At 32.4% G+C, this 23,684-nt stretch overlaps 2 protein-coding genes across 3 annotated transcripts in view; one reads left to right on the top strand and one right to left on the bottom strand.

Moving 5' to 3' along the window:
* LOC118748675 (eukaryotic translation initiation factor 4B) overlaps positions 1 to 23,684 on the bottom strand; it is a 94,767-nt gene that overhangs the window by 31,268 nt on the left and 39,815 nt on the right. The window contains exon 3 of one of the 2 annotated variants that reach the window (XM_036483283.1): positions 18,595 to 18,646. The exons of the other annotated variant lie outside the window; for it this stretch is intronic. Coding sequence (XP_036339176.1) covers positions 18,610 to 18,646 — 37 coding nt within the window. The 3' untranslated portion in view covers positions 18,595 to 18,609. Of the gene's footprint in view, positions 1 to 18,594; positions 18,647 to 23,684 lie in introns of those variants that run through there. 2 annotated transcript variants of the gene reach the window in all.
* LOC118748691 lies at positions 19,610 to 20,604 on the top strand. Its single transcript, XM_036483305.1, has 2 exons — positions 19,610 to 19,814; positions 19,882 to 20,604. Exons 1-2 carry the CDS (start codon positions 19,697 to 19,699, stop codon positions 20,334 to 20,336), a joined length of 573 nt encoding a protein of 190 aa, XP_036339198.1. The 5' UTR covers positions 19,610 to 19,696; the 3' UTR covers positions 20,337 to 20,604.

Below are 23,684 nucleotides of genomic sequence, written 5' to 3'. Positions count from 1 at the left end.
AGGCCCCCACTGCGATGGAAAGATCAGGTGGAGAAGGACTTGGCTTCACTTGGCGTTTCCAATTGGCGTCAGTTGGCACAGAGGAGAAACGACTGGCGTGCTTTGCTGAACTCGGCCAAAATCGCTTAGGCGGTTACAGCGCCAAAAAAGAAGAAGAAGAAGTTGACGATACGGGATAAAACAACTAATAACTGGTTATATCATAATCATCATGGATTAAAATGGGAAGATGGTGATTCGACTTTAATGACTGTTATTGAATATATCCATACATTAATGAAAAGAGAATTTTATATATTCTATGCTAAAGGATCGGAGAAAATCAGATGGATTCAACGCTTATTCGGATACGATATTATTTTATATAATTTAGATAATTTAAATTGTCCAAATTTAAAGAATTTATATAATAAAAATAAAAAATTGTAAATATCATAATAATTCTATGATATGTGCTGAAAAAAATGTAACAATATTAAGAAAATTTATTTCTTCATTAAATATCTGATAATAAATATAAATAAATAAGTAATTATAAAACTTTATTTTATTTCAAATTAAATTTTTTTTGTTCTCATCATCAACATCAGCAGACCTTTCCATTCCTATGTGAAAGATTAAAAGATTTCGTATTATTTTTGAATTTGTTAGACATTCGGTGACTCTTTTGAATTTAATAAATTTGTCTCTCAGTGAATATAAACAAGAAAAACAAGTATCTTAATCCTTTTTCGAAACGATGTATTATTAATATCTCCTGCTTTCTATATCAAAATATGAGTTTTCATAAAAAGTATGCTTAACAACTTTTCTCACTAAGTCAGCAATATATGAATGAATGAATAATTCCAGATGAATAAAACATTTAAATATACACATACTTTTATAAGCATTATTTTTTATATGTTTATGTGGGATTCGTTATCGTCCACTTGGCGTTAATATACTTATTAGGCAAACAATGATGATGAAATCAAGATCAAGGCTATTTATAATATTAGCATTTGATTTGAATCATATTATGAAATTTAAATAGGATAATGAAAAATAAATATATTCTTTGTCAGCAACATTGAGTTCAAGATTATTTCACATTTTAATTGAATCATATTACGAAGTATAAAATAGATTACTAAAATATATGTATATTTAAATATGTTCTTTATCAACAGTTTACCTCAATGCTTTTTATATAGTTATGAAATATGTATATATCAATTATATAAATAGGCAATCATGTTTCCTTTACACCCCTTTTACGGCTAAACTGTACTTCTAAGGTATAAACAATTATATATCATTAGAAAGGTATTTTGATGCTGATGTGCAGACAATTTTTAAAATTTCAAATTAGTTTAAAATAGAGCGAAAAAATCAATTCAAAAGACCAAGACGAGGAAGAAGATGAAGATGAATATGAAGATAAGGATAAAGATAACTTATCTTAACTTAACCCCTTAACTTAACTTAACTCACCTCAACTCATCTCACCTCAGCTTAAAAACTTACTCCACCTGAGTTCGTTACACATTAATTCACCACATCTTAACTCCCCACACCTAAATTCACCACACCTTAATTCACCACACATAAATCCACCACACTTTAATTCACCACACCTTAACTCACCACACCCCAACTTTCTCACCACATCTTAACTCACCACACCTTAATCTACCACACCTTAATTCACCACACCTCAACTTTCTCACCACACCTTAACTCACCACACCTTAACTCACCACACCTTAATTCACCACACCTCTTAAGACCACCACACCTGAATTCATAACACCGTAACTCCCACACCCAATTCCACCACACTGCAACTCACCACCCCCAATTTCAACACATGACATGATATCACTAAAGAAACAATGTAAAGAAAAAGAGGAAGGAAAATTTAACTACCTAACCTAATAACAATGGTGGGGGTAAATACGTAAATGGAGAAAAGAATGAAGATATAGATCAGGATAAAGGAAAAGATAAATATGAAGACGAAGGTGAATATGAAGATGAAGATGAAGATGAAGATGAATATGAACATGAACATGAACATGAAAATGAAAATGAACATGAACATGAACTTGAACATGAACATGAACATGAAGGTGTAGATAAACATAAACATAAACATTAAAAGCGATAGAGACAAAGATAGAGAGGAAGAAAGTGATAGGGATAAAAAGGAAATACAACTGAAGAATGTGCGATGTTATATTGTGATGTGTTACGCTACATATGTTATGTTATTGAATCTAATGCTATTCTATGTTATGTTATGCTAAGTACTAAGCTAAACTCCCCTCCACTTAACCCATTCCAACAAATTTTATTTCAGCTCAACTCAACTCACATAAACTATCCTTAATTTTAGCGGTTGAATTTCAACCGCTGGGCGAACACTAGTATGTATAAATAAGCTAATACTGTACATTAGAAATTATTACTTTGTTTAAAGATTCTTATAAAACACATCATGCCTGGAATCAATCGAATCCTCAATAGCGAGCATCATGGAGAGTACAACTTCGATTTCGAATTGGAGATGTTGTGCTTTGAAGACATGAAAAACCCTTATATATGTATTGAAGATGAAGATGAGGGTCCCCGGTTACAGGTTTTGGGCATCCCAGTCAGAGCAGCCCATGCTTTTTTTTAACAAAAAATGGGATGAAGTGGATGACAATGGAAAATTCCTAACCGTTTGTGGCGGTGAAATTGAGGGGTACATAATGGAGCAACATCAAAACCAACATGAATATGAAAGAAGGGGTTTAGATATTAAGACTAAATTAAAGTATTATAGTAGAACAAATAGGGAAGCGATGTATGATGTAGAAGTTTATTCTAAATCATATAACAATATTGTATTTGAATATAAATTAACTGTTGAATTGGTATTTAGAAATTTAAAATTTAATTATATAGAACCATAGATTTATTAAAAAACTTCAGCGTTTATTTGAATACCATATTACTTTATATGACAGTTATTTATGAAAATAGGCTTATTCTTAAATCGTTAGTCGTTGGAAAAGGTTTTATAAATAATATAATTAATAAGCTTCCTATTGAACTTCATTTGCCTAGTTATCAATTTTGTGAACCTGGAACGAAACCACGGAAACTTTTAGTAAGAGGAGATCGAGGGATTAATCTACTAGACACTGCTTGTAGAGAACATGATATATCATTTTTATATAATAAAGATTTAGATAACCGACATATTGCTGCTAAAAAATTAATTGAGAAGGCTTGGGAAAGAGTTAAACCGAAGGATAGCAATCTTAATGAGAAAACAAATGCTTGGTTAGTTACAAATATAATGAAGACAAAAACGAAATTCGGTATGGGGAACATTTATAGTAAAACTAAGAAAGTGGGAGGAAAATCTGGTTATCATCTCTTCAAACATGCTTTCAAAAGTGCTAAACAAAATTTAAAGAAAAGTGATAACTTAAAAGATGCAATACAAATTTCACGAAAGGTTGTAAATAATATTTTTATAGGAAACAAATCTATAATAAAAGCACCACGTGTAATACCATTACCTAAATCTGGAGGATTTCTCCCATTAGCGCCTTTATTCGTAGCATTAGGAGCACTTGGAAGTCTATCTGGCGGTACAGCAGGAATTATTAAAACAATCAATGCTATAAAAACTGGAAAGCAGCAGTTATTGGAGGCGAAACGTCATAATAATACAATGGAAGCTATTTCAATGGGAAAAGGAATGTTTTTAAAGCCTTTTAAAAAGGGATTCGGATTATATTTAAAACCATATCAAAAAAACTCTTCATGAAGCTACCCAGAAGACCTCTTACTGATGTAGACTTAAAGAAGTATTCAAAATTTATTATTCCAAATTTTAGAGGGGTATTCATGTGTGACACTTTACCCCGTAAACCATTTAAGAGAGAATTTGGAATAAAAAAATTTAGATAGTTCAAAGGGTGCGGGAACGCATTAAGTAGCTTACTGGAAAAACGATAATGAGATTGATTACTTCGATAGCTTTGGAAACTTACAGCCTCCTAAGCAAATAATAAAGTATTTAGGAAAAAACATTAGATATAACTATAATAAACAGCAAAGCTATAATTCATATAATTGCGGTAATTTATGTTTAAAATTCTTATTATCAAAATAAATATGTAATTATAAAACTTTCTTTTATTTCAAATTAAATTTTATTTGTTCTCATCATCAACAAAAACAGGCCTTTCCATTCATATACACATACATATTAAATACTTAGCAATTAACTATGTGAACATTATTAACAGGGAACGGATTTTATGGAAATTGCCTTTTTTCTGCTAAAGAGATAGAGTATTTAAGAATGTCCACGCTTTCCCTGATTCCATATATACACATTTGATGTTGCCTTTTTTAAGATATTTGCCTTTTTTTGCCTTTTTTAAGATATTTGCCTTTTTTTGCCTTTTCTACCTTTAAAAAGTGATTATAGCATTTACAATTTTTTTTAAAGAATACAAAATATACACATGCCCATGCGGCTTATAGAAGCGCAGGGGCCTCTTGCCAAATTGGTGTTGGAAAAATTCAAAGCCGTTTTCTCAGCAAACGTAGGCTTGGAGACAATAAGGGGCGTGGATAAAATTGTAAAGGGCGAGGAAAACGCCCTTATTCCTGATAATATGAACGTTTCAAACGTTCCATATTTAAATTGGGCTCCACTTGTATTAACTTGCGTCGAGCGCACATTTAGTACATTCAAGGCTTTTCTTCGCGAAAATCGAATGAAAATGCTGCCAGAAAACTTCAAAATGCATCTTGTGGTTCAATGTTACTACAGCTATACAGATTAAAGTTTTATGAGTTAGAAACTCGAAAGGATAAAATAGTCAAAGATTCAAAGTACAAATTTTTCGTATAATGAAACTAGTTCATAGTTTTTCTCTTTTTACTTGTAATATAAACATTTCTAAAATAAATGTATTTTTTGATTGTTCTTCGTATTTGCTGTCTTTTTTAGTGCCTAATTTTGCTTTTTTTGCAATACCTAGTGCCTTTTCCTGCCTTTTTCGCTATTTGGTTTTGCCTTTTTTTGCCTTTTTTGCAATACCTAGTGTCCTTTCCTGCCTTTTTCGCTATTTTATTTTGCCTTTTCCAGCCTATTTCGTTATTTTATTTTGCCTTTTTTATAGGTTTTTAGGTCCTAAAAATCCGTTCCCTGATTATTAACATACTTTTCTAGGGGTGGAGCATCTATATATGTATATACATATGTGTGTATGTACGTTTGCATATAGATATATGTATGAGAATACGTATGTATATATGTATACCAATACACTTTACCAATTTTCGACATATAAACCACCTTGTATCGGATTTCTTGGATTTCCATCAGCGGAACACATAAATCGGCATAAATATACTACTTACATGGTACCGAAGAAAAAATTTATTTGAAAGGAAAACATGCGATTTCCTAAATTATTACGGGCAAATATCCACAACATAAATCGCCAAATTGGCGCTAAATCGTCCAATCTGGATACTACGAGTAGCTTCAAATATGGCCAGTAGCACATTCCTGTATCTTTGCGATATGAATTTTATCGCAAAATGCTACTCTTCTGCGGAGTTATCGCAAGGTAGTGCTTCTGTAAGTGTGGTGTAAATGTATTTGCGATATACCTTGCGTTATTTATATCGCAAGCTCTAAGTGTAGTGATATTTGACACTATAATCAAAATTAATGAATTGTGTGCTGATCAATTCTTTATATTTTTTTTTTATTAATTTTATTTTACAGAAAAAGATTAGAAGTGAGAAAACTTCTGGATTTAATGAAAATAAGAAGGTAGCAATGGATTATTTGGTCACCATTTCGCTTAAAAATATTAAATTCATTTCATTAATTTAATTTCATTCTCGTTTAAGAAGATTAAGAACTCTATGTATGCATATATGCATTAGGGTGTTCGATTATTCGCCTTTTTTTACAAAACCCGTTTTTCGAGTTATTCGAAAAGTTGCAATTTGAAAAAAAAAACGGTTTCCCGATTGAGAAATTAAGAAAAACCGGATAGATCGGTTTTCTTTTACTTAGTTTTCATACTTTATTGTATTTTTTCTCACTTTTCGCATTGAGTAGTAGGGCTAAGCAACATAAAAAAAGGTTTTTCAAATGGCGGACGCTCTTCGGCACTCCTGCCACAAAAAAGCTTATTCGGAGGTGGGGTAAAAGTGAAGATTTCCCCATTTGTGTCACAACATAAAGAAGCAGAGTACGAATCGTAGATCGCGGACGATTATGTAGATAACGTTTAAGCGGCAAACATTCATTTATTGGAATCAAATACGATAAACTATTCATCTCCAAATAAAATAGGATATAATTTTAAAACTATTAAAGTTTTCCTTAAACTGGAAAAGGCCTCTAAAACTTCGAAAAACTCTACATTATTATTGAGGGGTCAAGATTTGTGATGGAAAATCGGGTTTATTCGATATTAAAGAAGTAATGATTTCAAAAAAAAGCGCCTAAGTAATCGCCAAAAAACCTGTGGAATTTGGTTTGGAAAAAAGAGTCAATCACCATAATATGCATGTATGTATGTATTAGAGTGGTTCATAAAAACACTTTTTGGAAATTCATAAACGCTACATCAGAATATTGTTATTTGTGATAAAAAAAAGACACGCTATTTTTTTAATTAAGAAAAAAAAGATTTTTAGAGGTAGCGCTGGTCGGTTTTTTATAAAAACGCAGATGTTCTAAATTTTTTTTATTTTCTGCACAGTTAGGATGGACCTAGTTCCCGAAAATATGCTCTCGAAAACACACTATTAAAATTAAAACGTTGATACTGACCGATTTACGCGTGGTCATGGGTTGGAGCTTGTTGCCAGGGGGTTTCCAAGGTTGTTAATTAGGAATCTGAAGTCAGTTTATCGAAATTCTAAATGGCGGATCCAAAATGGCGATCCATTTTTTTTTTTAATTGTTGGATTTGTTCGAAACCCGGCACTCGAGAGTTTTTGGGGGCGCCGATTACGAACCTGAAGTCAATTTTTTTTAATTCAAAATGGCGGATCCAATATGGCGATCAAATTTAAAAAAAAAAATACTAAAAGTAAAACGATGATACCAAACGTTTTAAGCATTGTCAAGGGTTGAATTTCGTTTCAAGTAGGCCTCTGAGCTTGCTGATTATGAATCTGATGTCTGATTTTGAAAATTCAAAATGGTGACTCCTAAATGGCGACCGACTTAAAAAAAATGATTGGATTTGTGTGAAACTCTTAACCGCCATTTTGAGTTTTGAAAATCTGACATCAGAATTCGTAATCAGCAACCCCAGAAAACCACTGGAAACGAGTTTCAACCCTTGACAAAGTTTAAAACGTTCAGTTCAACGTTTTAATTTTAGTATTTTTTTTTTTAATTTGATCGCCATATTGGATCCGCCATTTCGAATTTAAAAAAATTGACTTCAGGTTCGTAATCGGCGATCCCAAAAACTCTCGAGTGCCGGTTTTCAAACAAATCCAACCATTTTTTTTTAATTGATCGCCATTCTGGATCCGCCATTTTGAGTTTTGAAAAACTGACTTCCTAATTAGCAACCTTAGAAACAACAAGTTCGAACCATGATAACGCGTAAATCGTGCAGTATCAACGTTTTAATTTTACTAGTCTCTTTTCAAGAGCATATTTTCGGGGCACTAGGCCCATTCTAATTGCCCAACACAGGTATGTAATTAAGGGAATGTAAACACCACATTTTGAGCTGCATTTTAACATGTCAAGAAAATAAAAAAAAATTGAGAACATCAGCGTTTTTATAAAAAACCGACCAGCGCGACCTCTAAGAAAACTTATTTTTTCCAAATAAAAAAATACGTGTCTCTTTTTTTATCACAAATAACAATAATTTGAGGTAGCGTTCCGAAAAAACAATTTTTTGAACCACTCTAGTATGTATGTATGTATGTATGCATAAGTATGGGTATATTATCTATCCCACTTTTGATCTCTTTATATGGAATGAACTGATCGCTTTTGTTCGAGAATGTCCTATGAAGAGACTAATTGTTCACCTTTATACCCAAACGGGTATAAAAAGCGACTAGTCACTTTTAAAAAATAAAAATTTTTTAACCAGCTGAGATTCGAACCGGGGTGCTCAGTTTTGTTAGGCGAATACTCTCTCTGTGTGCCAACGCCGAACATGAAATTTCATTGACTAAGTGTGTACATATCATTGAATCGTTAATAGTACCCGTTAGAGATGAGTTGGGGACTAATTGATCTCCAATTATACCCATAAGGGATGAGTCCAGACTAATTGACCTCCATTAGTACCCGTATGAGACTAGTTGGGACTAATTAATGCCCAACTGTACCCGGTTGAGAGTAATCTCGGAATACTCTCTTTAGAGATTAGTCGCACAATTTTTTGCAGGGATATTATAATAAATATTGCACTTATTAAACTTTTACTTAATGTCAGCAAAAAAATTTCGCGCTAGAAATTACAGGTGGTTCGTTTCATTCCAGTATATATGTTAGATATTTTAACAACTCACCACAGCCATATATGAATTTTTTGAGTTACAGAAACACTTTTCATAACGATTTTGATACGAGCCTTGCGATAACAAATCATTCGTTATTTTATCGCAAAGTTCCAGAAACGGGCTTAGTACAGATTGCAGAAAAGTGGGCTCGAAATAAAAGTTAATTTTAAAATGAATTGCGGAGAATTTCTTGAATTTTCAAAAAGTAATGATGGTTCACAATTAGTCAAAATGGAACAAAAATCCAACAAATTGTAGAAAAAATACAAAGGCTTGCGAAATGTTAATTTTGTTTGTTGTTGTTTTTTATGGGAAATTTTTCGGCAATGCGCCTATAGCACAGAAGGATTCTACTTTAAATATATAAATGACACTTAAGTTTAATTTCGGATTGTTATTTAAATGCCATTTATCTTTCGTTGGGTTTCAAATCCACCTTATTTAAATTTGCCAAACAAGTGGCAACTGTTGCTTGTTCCTTGAAATTTTTGTTGCATTTGTTTGTTTGTTTGTATTTGGTGCTGAACAGCTGATTGTTGTTTGGCAAGATTGATAAAACTACCTATCAATTGGTTATTTGGTGCAAACAAACATTTCTCATATTTAAATAGCCAATATTGGCCATTTAAGCGCAGATTAAATGTATGATCTGAAAATTAATTTTTGCAGTTAATCAATCTCTACTTAAATAGGCCGTCTGAAGTTCGGCCTTAAAGTCTCCGGAGTTACGTCCAATAAAACCAATCATTGCGAAAGATTTTAAAAGAATAATGTCTATGTGACTAGAAAAAGAGAGTTTGGGGGTCAAAAATTACACCCAAATCTTTAATCTCATAAGAACGGTTTAAGGGGTGAGCATTTAGTTGATAGCTAAAAAGAGTGGTGATTATTAAACGTAAACGTATTAAAAGTAAAAACATGATTTTAAGCGCTTAAAATATGCACGAAAAAACAAGAAATATTCATAAATATGCACCAATAAATATCAAAAACTTACTTAAAATATGAATTTAAAAAAATTAACATTAGCTCAATTTTCTTTGTAAAAATCTATTGAATTTTACTCAAAAATGTACAAAAAACACTGGTAAAAGTAAAACGTTACACATTCAGATCGTATTCACTTACATATGTATGTATAGAACTAAAAACGCAAATTTAAATTAAATATTTTTGTTTCCAAAAAAACAAAATATTCGGACAAATTTTCAAAAATAAATGATTGCCTGTTATCGCGGAATAAATTCTTAAACATGGAAAAGGGACGAGCTTAAATGCAGAAGTGGCAAAAAATTGTATTCAAATAAGCACAAATCAAAATAAAAATTGTTTCGAAGTTAAGTCAACATTCTAATTTGATGGCAGATTGGAAGATCGACCTATCTCGGCAGCCAGTTCAAAAACGTAATATCTCAGAAATTTTTTTCAAGAACGGCCTACTTTAGAATTTTATTGGAAAACGCCCTATTTCAGAATTTTATTGAAAAACACCCTATCTCAGAATTTGGTTGAATAACGCCCTATCTCAGAACTCGGTTCAGAAACGCCCTATCTCAAACGAAAATACATTGAAAATAAGCTGAGATGGGGCGTTTTTGAATCGGCAGCTGCGATAGTGCGTTCTTCAACCAAATTTTGAGATAGGGCCTTTTTCAATCAAATTTTGAAGTAGGGCGTTCTTGAAAAGTTTTCTAAAATAGAGCGTTGTTGAAAAATTTTCTGAGAAAGGGCGTTTTCGAACTGGCTGCTGAGATGGGTCGTTCTTTCACTCAGCCATGGAATTGTAAATGCTCGCAATGTTGTCCTCAGAAAACTAGTGGAGGAAAAACTGGAGATTTTATCTCGATGCAACTCTTCCATTTGCCTTATTTTCTTAAGAACGAAATGCACCACACAAGTAGCTTTTCCAACCTTCAAGCACCCCTTCCCTATACACAACACAAATAGCTCGAAGAAAAGGGAAATTTCGCTTGGGTTGCCAAGCCGCTTGTGTTGTTTGTGTTTAGTCTAAAGCTCTATGCAAAATTTTACGAATCGTATAGACGATTATCGATACAAAAAACTATAACGCTGTGTCGCAAAGTACGCAATCGCGGAGTGGTGAATTTCAAAATACTTATTATGGGCCTGTACCAATCGGTAGAAAAGTTCCATAGTGAGAAAATTTTACATTCCTGCTGTGCCAATTCGTAACTTTTTACTGCAGGAAATTATTGGCAGTTGCTTTGATGCAAAAAAGGCTAGCGAGTTAAGCAATCAAACTGCAGCATTTATATGGAAAATATTTGTCTTTTCTGATTTCAATTTTTCCAGAACCGAAAGCCATGCACTTATTAGACGTCTCACCAATAATATAAGGTTATTTCCCGTATGCAACGCGGGATCCTGCCCAGAAATCATTCCCGTACTCCAAAAATGGGTAATAGAGAGCGCAATTGGAACGTATCAGTTGCTTTGTAATTACATGTATTTTCAATCTTTATATACTTTTTGTGAAACCAAAATTCAATTTCCAAGTGTTTGCATGTAAGTGGCAACAACAGTGAGTCAGCTGTTTCTCAAATTCTGCGCACGAAATACGCGTTCCCGTACTTTTGGAAACACCGGATCCGGTTCAGATTGTACGGGAATGAACCTATTATAAAAAAAAACATGTCAAAACCTCCGGGCTCGGCAATTTTTGTTCACCTCATAGTTGCCAAAAATTTGCCATCCAGAATAGTTTTCCATCAATTGACACAGGGCCTTAAAGAAAATTTATTTAATATGCACTAAATTTAGCATTTGCTTCTAAAATATGCAAAAAAATGCATTTATTGCGAGATATGCCGAAATATGCTCTAACAAATATGGCTAAAACGCTTTATCTTTTTACAATTAGCATTTCCTTTTTATGCATTTTGTGATAAAGTATACGATAAAAACATGCTCGAGCATATTTTTGGTTGCCCTAGTTATAAGGGACCTGTAATATAAGTTTTGCACCAAAAAAGTTGTATTCCGTTTAAAGAAGATCAAAAGGCGGACTGCGCCTATACTTTTACTTTTTTAGTTATTTATATACAATACTCAAAAATAATTTTTTACCAAAGGTCCTATTTCGAACTTCGAAGGCCCATATCTCAATTTCGGAGGGTAACTTCGAAAAATGGAGAAATTACTTTTTTACTTATTACTCCATCTCTTTAAAAGAACTGATTTGGTCCAATACCCAGAACAAAAGTTGATATTTCAGTATAGTGTAATAAAATAAAATGCCTATCAAACTTGGGCGTACTAAATTTTTTATTCTTATTTATATCGGCATCGGCCGTTTTTGGCCGATTCTTGAATGGCGTTATGTTATTTAGTTATTTGATTATGTTTTTCTTTATTCTATTATAAAAGTTTATAAAAGCATTTGCTCTTGAAATGAATTCAATTCAGGGTTTAATCGGCCGAAGCATCGGCCGTTTCTTTGCAGATTAAATCTTGAATATAATTTCATTTTAAGAACAAATGCTTTTATAAATATTTATAATAACAAACGAAAAAAACAAAATAAAATAACTAAATAAGAATACCTCGTTCAAGAATCGGCGAAAAACGGCCGACTCTGATTCCTTTGGCCGATGCTAGCCTCGGCATCGGCCGATTCATCGGTCGGACTCTATTCTTTACAACTACAGCTGCAATGTCAACAGATTATCGTCTACAATCGTTTGCAGTTGGAACTTATTTGCAGCTACAACTTCAGTCTCAAGGATTCTCGTCTACAATTGTTTGTAGTTGATTGTTACTAAAAAAAAATATTTTCTCCTTAAAAATAAGTGCGTAAGCGTTTGGAAAAAAATTATATGAAGGTATTTAAAGCTACAACATCAATCTCAATGGATTCTTATCTACAATCGTTTGTAATTGATTTTAGTTTAAAAACTTTTGTTTGTAGTTTAGAACTAAGTACCTTAGGCGTTTTTGAAAAAACAAATATAGGGTAGTTCCTATATTTGCAGTTACAGCTCCAATCTTAGCGGATTCTCGTCTACAATCGTTTTTAGTTGATGTAGTTTTCAAAAACTTTTTTTGGAACTGGAAAATAAATGCACAATGCGTTTTTAAAAACATATTTAGGAACTTGTTTACAGTGTATAATCATTTGTAGTTTTAAAAATTCTGTTTGTGTTTGAGAATTAAGTACCACCTCTGTGCGCGTCCTCTCACGATTTGGATGAAAGTTGAAGAGATTGAAGGTCTAAGTGACATAAATATACGTGCAGCATATTTTGCTGATATGGCGTAGGGTTGCCTGTTAACACCGAACGTAAACTTTAAGAAAACGTCATACATACCTTTCTTTAAAGTGCTGTATCTTGGAAACCTTTTAACGAAACTTAAAGAAAAAAAGTATATCCTCCGTCTTATTAGAGGCTTTAATTGTACATCTTTTACTTTAATGTTCAACGTATAAAAAACAAAAAAAAAAGTAAACATTTTTCTTTTTGATTTTTTTTTATTATAGCATTCTCAAAATTTGTATTTTTACATAAAAACATTGTCTATAATGTCAACTTTAAGTACCCAAATTGGCGTAATGGGCTACTTATGCGTATGGACTCTAGATCGGGTAACGCTCGAGCAGTATAATAAATAGACATTGAAATTTTATGAAATTGTATATTTTTGAAAGAGGAAAGATGTGTAAAAAAATGATATTAACTTTACTAAACGTCTGAAATCACGAAAATCCCTTCAAGGAAATGGCAGAATTGAACTTTGTTGCAAGTTCACATGGGAAATCTGCTTACGACGTGATTGGAGGAAATTTTAAGAGACTAGCAGCTAGAGCCAAGTCTTCAACTCCTGATGTTACAACAAATTCGTACACCCGAAGCCCTCTACCAATGGGGTGATGTATGTTTCCAATGTGATGCCGGTAAAAAATAACTGGAACTAACCTTTCAGTGGACTTTATTTCGACTATGACTTCATATCCTTATTTAACGAATCTTTAAATCAATAAATATTTTTTTCTTTTTAGTTCTTATTGTAATAAAAGCGTGTTTTGATTTTTGAATAAGAGGACTAACCTTGAAGCTATCACTGGAGGTCTAATATTCTTTTGCAATGAGTGTTGTTGATGTTGATGTTGTTGATATTTCGGTTTCATTGCAAAAGAATATTAGACCTCCAATGATCAAGGTTAGTCCTTTTATTAAAACAAGAAAAAGGAAAGATGTGTAAAAAAAATAAACCTAATGAGTAACAAAATTATAGTTTAAAAGAAAACCAATAACACTCTTTTATTACAATAAGAACTAAAAAGAAAAAATTATTTATTGATTTAAAGATTCGGATAAGGATATGAAGTTCCCTAACTTGTTGTTATTTAACCTTTTAAACTAGCTTAAAGTAGGATTAAAGTAATTGGTACGTAGTCATAGAAGAAAATAGGCACCGCTACATCATATCGGCAAAATATGCTGCACGTATATTCATGTCACCTAGACCTTCAATTACTTCAACTTTCATCCAAATCCTGAGAGGTCGCTCAGAGAGGTGGCCGCGGTGACATGAAATGCCTCAAATGAGAATTAAGGGTGTAATACGTTCTCAGTCTCAAGGAGTCTCGTCTACAATTGTTTGTAGTTGATTGTTATTTAAAAAATTTTATTTCTTCATCTTTATTGGCGCTGTAACCGCCTAAGCGATTTTGGCCGAGTCCAAAACAGCACGATAATAATTTCTCTTCTGTGCCAACTGACGCCAATTGGAAATGCCAAGTGAAGCCAAGTCCTTCTCCACCTGCTCTTTCCAACGCAGAGGTGGCCTTCCCTTTCCTCTGTTCACCACCAGAGCTTTTCGCTTTGCTTCTCTATCTAATCCCGAGAAGGCGTAACAGACGTAGCCCTTCTTTTTACCGATAATATCGATATAGTCGGTACGCCCTTGTAAAGTATTGTACCTGAGCGGTTCAGTTATCGGCTCTTATTATCTTCTCCAACATCAGATAAAAAAAAAATCACATGAAAGGAAGTCACCTTGCCTGAAACCTCGTTTAGTATCAAACGGCTCGGAGAGATCCTGCCTAATTCTGACAGAGCTGATGGTATTGCTCAACGGCATTTTACACAGCCGTATTAGTTTCGCGGGGATACCAAATTCAGACATCGCAGCATAAGGACAACTTCTTTTCGTGCCGTCGAAAGCGGCTCTGAAATCGACAAATAGGTGGTATGTGTCGCTCCTATTCTCGCTGGTCTTTTCAAAAATTTGACGTATTGTGAATACCTGATCTATGGTGGATTTTCCAGGTCCAAAGCCACACTAATAAGGTCCTATCAGTTCGTTGATGGTGGGCTTCAATCTATCACACAATACACTTGAAAATACCTTGTAGACTATGCTTAGAAGGCTGATCCCGCGGTAGTTGGCGCGAATGCCGGGGTCCCCTTTCTTGTGGATTGGTTGTAGGTATTCTGCAACAACAAACAATAAATTCTAAAAAATCCATTGTAGTTTTTAGCCATTTGAAACTTGTACTTTATTCTACTAGAATTCAATGGGCTACAAAACTGCATACTTCGAATCTAATTAAAAAACTCGACATTTTTACGAAAATTTGTTGATATTTTTTTTTTTAATTGCATAAATTTTTAAGGCAGTGGCATTCGATTGGTACATTTGTACAGATTGGTACAAAATAAAACAAGTAAGAGCAGCGCTGTTTTCGGCTATGACGAAGGCTTCATACCTTTCATGAACATCTGTAAATTTTACTTTGACAGATTACTGCTTTTGAATACATCTGCATACATCGATAGAGGAGTTACATACCTATATAAAAAATCGCATCTGAACAATCAGAGGTATGGAAGATATACCTTATATTAGCACCAATCTAAGTGATTTTCACTGCTATGTGATCGGTATGTAAACCGGTAACACAATTTATTGGGTTTAGTTTCCTACATAAAGGAGATATATCGCAAAAACTGGTATCTGAACAATCAGTGGTATAGGAGATAAAGCTTATTCAGCATAGATTTTGATGATTTTCTCAGTAGACTTTGTATTATTATTTATCAAATATCTTACCAAATTTATCGGTTTTACCTGTTCAAATAAAGGAGTTTTACAGTAAAATCCCATATCTGAACAATCAGATGTATGGAAGATACATATATGTTATAGTCACCCGATCCTTATTATTTTCACTGTAAGTATTCTGTTAATAATGAGTGAAAATGGTGCGAAATTTCATGTTCCTAGTTGCATAAATGGAGGAGTTATGATAAAAGACCTCATATCTGAACAATCAGTTGTATGGGGGTCGCAGGTTATAGTAACCCGATCTTTGTTATTTTCACTGTAAGTCTTCTGTTGATAATGAGTGAAAACAGCGCGAAATTTCATGGCTAGCTACATAAATGGAGGAGTTATAACGAAAAATCTCATATCTGAACAATCAGTTGTATGGGAGCTATAGGTTATAGTTACCCCATCTTTTTAATTTTCACTGTAAGTTTTCTGTTGGTAATTATTGAAAACAGTGCGGAATTTCATGTTCCTAGCTTTATAAATGGCGGAGTAATAACGAAAAATTTTATATCTGAACAATCAGTTGTATGGGAGTTATAGGTTATAGTGACCTGATCTTTGTAATTTTCACTGTAAGTATTCTGTTGATAATGGGTGCAAGTACTGCAAAATTTCATGTTCCTAGCTGCATAAATGGAGAAGTTATAACGAAAAATCTCATATCTGAACAATCAGTTGTATGGGAACTATATGTTATAGTGGTCCGATTCCTCCGGTTCCGACAAATGATTAATACATTATAAAATACACCCACCTACCAAATTTTATCCCGATATCTCGAAAACGGAGAGACTAGATTGCATACAAACAGACGGACAGACGGACATGGCTAAATCGACTCAGCTCGACGTTCTGATCATATAAGTATACATTTTAATGGGTCTATCTCTTTTTATTCTGGTATTTACAAACATCGGACCAAAGTTATAATACCATTTCATGCTCATGAAAGGTATAAAAAATGGAAATATTTTTTTTGTAGTCAAAATATTGATCAAATACAGCGATGTTCTATTGAAAAATTTCAACAAATTAATTTTCGTGATTGGGATAAAGAAAAATATATGGGTATTCAAACAATTGGGATACGACACCAAGTTTTGGCAAATACCCAATCGTGTGAAACTGCCTTTAAACTTGTATTTATACGGGTGTTGTCAAAGAATGAACAATAAAAAATTAACCAAAAAAAATTCAAAATTCAAAATTTGGAACGGCTATAATTTTTTCGACTACTGTACATTAGTCTGCTTCACCAAAAAAAGTTGCGGTTTTCCGGCGGGATTACCAAATCTAGTATATTTTAAGACTTCTACCAAAATATTTCGGAAAAATATTAAGATTTATGTGAGCTGGACCGGTTTGAAAATACCTCTAAAAAAATTAGTTTTTTATGAATAAAAATAGTTTCTTAAAGGATTTTTTTAGAAAAAATCGCCTCAGATTACAAAACAGTTTAAGCTTAAAAAATCTACATAAAAAATATTAAAGAATTGTATCAACGGAATCATGAAAATGAGATTTTTGACACTGTTTTTTAACTTTTTCAAAGATTTGTGTAAGAAAAAATTGATAACTGCTCCAAAATTTTGCCGATATAGACGTATGAGGTATCAGTGGAAAGGTATTTTCTCACCCTTTTTATTTCTTTCACGTCCCTTTTCTCATTCACGTCCCAAGTTTTTCTTTATTCAATACCAATACATCTTAATTCAACACGGAATGACACTCGTTTATCTTACCTTCCTCCTCATACTTTGAATGAGCTTATTTGCAAAGAAATTAAAACGGTCACAAAATACCTTACCAATGATACTTCATAAGCAGGGAACGGATTTTATGGAAATTGCCTTTTGCCTGCTAAAGGGATAGAGTATATTCGATTAAGAATGTCCACAATTTAGCTTTCCCTGAATCCATATATACTCATTTGATGTTGCTTTTTTTGCCTTTTTTTCTACCTATAATTGTAAGAGGCAAGGGAAAAGGCCTTATTTCTAGGAATATGAAAGTTTTAATCGTTTCATATTTAAGTTCGGCGCCATGCTTTTGCAAAAATCTAATGAAAATGCTACCATAAAAATTCCAAATGCATCTTGTGGTTCAATGTTACTACAACTATAGAGAGTAAAGTTTTGTGAATAAAAAACTCGAAAAGAGAAAATAGTCAAGGATTCAAAGTACAAGTTTTTCATATCGACCCCTTTACGCAAAACTATCATATGGCCGATTATTTGACTGGCTACGTTACATTCGTACACATTTTTTCTAAAGCATAAATCAATTGTCCACTAAATAACACAAAATCAAGTGGGCTTTTTAGGTGATATGATCAGGCACGGTCCAATCTATGTATGTATGTAAAAGAGAGGTTTTAATAAATCCTTGGGTGTCAAAGTTATAAGCATTCGAATGTGCACTGGCTACGTTACACTATTTGGAAGTTTAATGATGGGCTGTGTCAGAAAGTTTGAAATTTCTGCGAAACGGGTGAGCGATATTGCTAGCTTTTCAGTATGTCATCTACAATGAATGCAGGTGGTCATCTGCTTACCCATTTGTTGTAAATTTTAGGTTTTTGACAATTTTTGCTGATCAAATTTGGGCACTGGCAACGTAACACGTACGGTTCCCTTGGGCAAGGTTTAACCAAACGGCTTTGTTCATAAATTTTTTCTTCGTATTCTTATTCTGTCATCATAAACAACTGTTTGAGCTAAAATTGGGATCTTTTATTGCAGGATTAAAAAATAAAACTAGATTATTATTAAAAATTCTAACTAGGTCAAAAATCATCCTACGCTAACATTTTTCACCGGAAAATCTTTGTATTATCGTCGCAAATAATATTTATTTAACTTTACTACAAATACTTGAAATATACAAAAGCTCATCTTAAGTACCTTGTTGTGTGTTTTCTTTTTAATCCTTTCTGAATAATTATTTTTTTCCATGCCATCCAAGACAATTTTAAATCAGATACGGTAGTTTCCACAACTTTGTTAATCTTAGATAAAAAAAATGTTAATGCATTTATCGCTTTTATAGAAAAGTTGTAACATAGACAATTTTTAACAAAATAAGTAGCATACATAAAACACAGGTTGTAGTTCTTTAATTTTTAATATCGATATTTCGACCCCAATCTGAGGTCCCGGTCGACCGACAACTAAGAGTTCCTAAGAGAGTATTAAAGAACTAAAACCTCGAGCTTAAAAAATAAAAATTACATCAGTTTACAATTTAAAGACCGATAAACAAAAATAATCAAAATAAATAGACTTATAAACTCTTCCGGCGGCCGCTGTGGTGTAGTGCACTCAAAAAAAAAAGTATCACTATCAGTTTAATACACGTTGGGTTAAAATGAAACTTTAAACAGTATCACTTTTCCGGTATCAATATAACCATAAATAATATAAAAAGTATATTGAAAAATATTAGATTTGTATTTTGGCTATTAATTTTATGAGGAAAAACATAAGTTTTACCCTTAACAATATCAAATTGAGACCTGTATAGTCTTTTTGGTATCATTTGGCAAACATTTCATTAAGCGTGCAGTATCATTTGAGTCTGTTATTGAAGAGTTTCCTCTATACAAGCAAGCCATGGGATACAAATTTGTAAGCTATAGTGTATATAACAATTACATATATACCACCCACCTATTAATTAGTTATTTTTTTATTATACCAAAGTTTATTCTTTAACATAAAGTTACAGTTTCAAACTTTGTGTAATACTAACAAATTTTAACAAAGTCAAAGCTTGTCAATATGTGGGTGGCTAATAATTGTGATACACACTATAGTTTTGTTTGATATTAATAACACTAGTTTACAGCGATCAAGAACATTTAAAAAACCCATAGACGTGCTCAGCGACTTAAATTCAAGTCTAAAATGTAAGCTTTAAGGAGGCTAATTTATCGTGTAAACTAGTGTACATATTTGTATTTTTTTTTTTTGTATTATCAACACCGTATTAACTTACAATAAAACATAAATTTCAGATTGAAGCAGATTTTAAAGAATTATACCCAGAAAAACAATTTATGATTACGTCGAAATGGGCTGAAACGTTACCAAAGCTTACGGTTTACTACGAGGAACACGTAAAAGATAAATACTCCAGAAAACTTTTGACATCTGTAAAAGGCATAACCGACACAAGTAAGTCTCATATAATGAAATTTTTGGTTAATAGTAAAAAATATACGTAATCGATTAATTTTATTAGATTCGAAAGACTGCATTTATTTCATGCTGCTTCACTCCATTTTAAAACCAACTCATCGGTATATAATTAAAGAAGGCGAATTAAAAGTACATCGTAAAGCAACAATTCAAAATTCCGTGAGCAGCTCTATTTTACATATTACCAGTGTAAATGATTTGCAACATCAAATGGAACTACGTAGAAATAAGTCTATAGAATCGAAAACGCCAATACAGCCCTTTTCAATTGTAGTGGGCTCTGATCTATTGAGTTTAACTGATTTTTATGTGAGCTTTCGTTATCAAAAATTTAAATTCAGCTCATTTATAATATCTTTGGATATTTGCTTTAAAATTTATCAAATATTCTCTTTAAAATATCCTGATGAGTCTCATCACGTGTGGAGTTTTCTTCAACATTACTTTTATGATATTTCTACTCCTTATGACGTAAAGAAGCCATGTGTAAACAAATAACATATTTTCAGATTTGTTTTAATGACTAAAATGTTGTGTTTTAAATGCTATACAGATTTTGTTATCTTGACAGCTTTATACTCTCATTTCGTATCATATCATGGGTTAAGTGAAGTAGATATCTATAGATGTACTCACAATAATTGTAATCAAGAGTACACAAGCTTAAAAAGATTTAAGGTACATGTTAAAAGGCATCTGAATTTAAAATCTTTTAAAAAGACTAATAATGTTAGCAAAACAAAACAATCAGACGTTAACTTAGGAATAAGTGAAACACACTTGTTCAATATGGAAAAATCCGAAAATAATTTTGAAAGACAAATTTTCACTTGTAATGAGCCAGAAAAAAATTTAGAGATTTCTAAAAAAAGTATCGTAGAGGATGTTGAAAACTTTTTGTATGAAGATGAAGTTTTTTCTAAGTTTGAACGTCATATTACAAAAAATTTCTCAAGATGTTTTGATTAAATTTTATGCAAAAGATAATTTCTGTAGAAAAGATGCCTTGTTTATACAGGAAAATATAGAAACTATAAATACAGCCATTGTAGAGGCTTTTAAGCACATATTTTTAAAAAGCATACCTGAAGAGCTTAAAAAAAACCAAATATTTCCTAGATTTTTGCTCAAATCCTTTTCGCAATATAGACACGGAACACAAGTTTTTTAAAAATCTTCTTTTAAGTAAAAATTTTGCAAAACCGATTCTTTTTAACGTAAATAACGAAATCACAGAAATTCAGAAAAACAAAAGGCCAACATTAGGGCCTTCTAATATTAAGGGATGCTTAATGCCTATTGAATTTCAAATTCAGAAATTTTTTGAACTACCTAATGTTCTGGATGAAACTCTAGAAAATATGGAAAGACTTAAATGTGACTTAAAAATAACGCATTACATAAACTCAGAATCTTTCAGAGAGAAAATGTGTAATTTCGAAAACAAAATTGTAATTCCAATCAACATATTTGTTGATGGATTTAAAGTAAATAATCCACTAGGCGCTCATGCCAACTTTGATAATGTATGCGGGGTATATTACACTTTTCCTGTAATTCCTCAGCATTTGCTATCAAAATTGGACCATATATTTGTGGCAGCCTATTTTAAAAGTATTCATAAAAAACAATTTGGTAGTGATCCATTTTTACAACCTCTAATAAATACTTTTAAAAACCTTCAAGAACTCGGCTTGAATATAAATACAAGAACCGGAAGTATAAAAGTTTATTTTTTATTAGCTAATATTCTTGGCGATAATTTAGGACTCAACGATATACTTGGATTTACCACATCTTTTAACTCAAATTTTTATTTTCGCTTTTGTATTCGTTCGAAAGAGGACATGGCAAGATAGTATAGCTCACCCTCAATATTCCAGGGGCGTAGAAAATTATGAAGATTCGGTTTTGCAAAATAATGTTAAGTTAACAGGTATTAAATCGAATTGTTTATTTAATCAATTGAAGCATTTTCATGTCACTGATAATTTTGCTGTAGACATTATGCATGACTGGTTTAAAGGTGTTTGTAGATACAATATTTGTGAAATTCTCTTGCAAATCGATTAAATGATGACTTTAGTGCATTTTATTACATTAATAATTGGCGAATTAGTGCCTGCCGATAATATTGTCTGGAAATACGTTATTAATATGGTAAAAATAGTTGATATATTAGTCCAAAGTAAATTTGACGCTAGTATTATAAATAACCTATCGATTCTTATACAAAAGCATAACGAAGAGTATATTCGTTTGTTCAAGAAACCGCTTAAACCGAAATTTCATTTTCTGACGCATTATCCAGAAGTAATAAGAAAAACTGGTCCTCCAAAGCACTTTTGGAACTTCAGATTTGAAGCAAAACACAGAGAAGCTAAAACTTATTCACGAAATGTTATGTGCAGAAGGAATATTACATATTCGTTAAGTATTAAAGCTGCATTAAAGTTTACAACATTCTTAGAAGAAATCAATGGTTTTCCAAATACATATGATATACAGAAAACAGTAGTTTGTAATATAGAAACGTCAAATTTTGCATTGCACTGTCAAGTTTAAATGAAAATTTTTTAAATATTATAATAGAAAAACAAGTAAGAGCAGCGCTGTCTTCGGCTATGCCGAAGGCTTCATACCTTTCATGAACATCTGCAAATTTTACTTTGACAGATTACTGCTTTTGAATACATCTGCATACATCGATAGAGGAGTTACATACCTATATAAAAAATCGCATCTGAACAAACAGAGGTATGGAAGATATACCTTATATTAGCACCAATCTAAGTGATTTTCACTGCTATGTGATCGGTATGTAAACCGACACAATTTATTGGGTTTAGTTTCCTACATAAAGGAGATATATCGCAAAAACTGGTATCTGAACAATCAGTGCTATAGGAGATAAAGCTTATACAGCATAGATTTTGACGATTTTCTCAGTAGACTTTGTATTATTATTTATAAAATATCTTACGAAATTTATCGGTTTTAGCTGTTCAAATAAAGGAGTTTTACAGTAAAATCCCATATCTGAACAATCAGATGTATGGAAGATATATGTTGTAGTCACCCGATCCTTGTTATTTTCACTGTAAGTATTCTGTTAATAATGAGTGAAAATGGTGCGAAATTTCATGTTCCTAGCTGCATAAATGCATGAATTATAACGAAAAATCTCATATCTGAACAATCAGTTGTATGGGAGCTATAGGTTATAGTTATCCGATCTTTTTAATTTTCACTGTAAGTTTTCTGTTGATAATTATTGAAAACAGTGCGGAATTTCCTGTTCCCAGCTATATAAATGGAGGAGTTATAACGAAAAATTTTATATCTGAACAATCAGTTGTATGGGAGCTATAGGTTATAGTGAACCGATCTTTGTAATTTTCACTGTAAGCATTCTGTTAATAATGGGTGCAAGTGCTGCAAAATTTCATGTTCGTAGCTGCATAAATGTAGAAGTTATAACGAAAAATCTCATATCTGAACAATCAGTTGTATGGGAGCTATAGGTTATAGTGACCCGATCTTTGTAATTTCCACTGTAAGTATTCTGTTGATAATAGGTGCAAGTACTGCAAAATTTCATGTTCCTAGCTGCATAAATGGAGAAGTTATAACGAAAAATCTCATATCTGAACAATCAGTTGTATGGGAGCTATATGTTATAGTGGTCCGATTCTTCCGGTTCCGACAAATGATTAATACATTATAAAAATACACCCACTTACCAAATTTGATCCGGATATCTCGAAAACTGAGAGACTAGATTGCATACAAACAGACAGACAGACGGACAGACGGACAGACGGACAGACGGACAGACGGACAGAC

This window comes from Rhagoletis pomonella, unplaced genomic scaffold (assembly GCF_013731165.1).
Source record: "Rhagoletis pomonella isolate Grant_MI unplaced genomic scaffold, Rhpom_1.0 Rhpom_scaffold_00001, whole genome shotgun sequence".
Taxonomy (NCBI): domain Eukaryota; kingdom Metazoa; phylum Arthropoda; class Insecta; order Diptera; family Tephritidae; genus Rhagoletis; species Rhagoletis pomonella.
The sequence above is the reverse complement of the archived record's forward strand: the minus strand, read 5'-3'. Positions and strand labels throughout refer to the sequence as shown.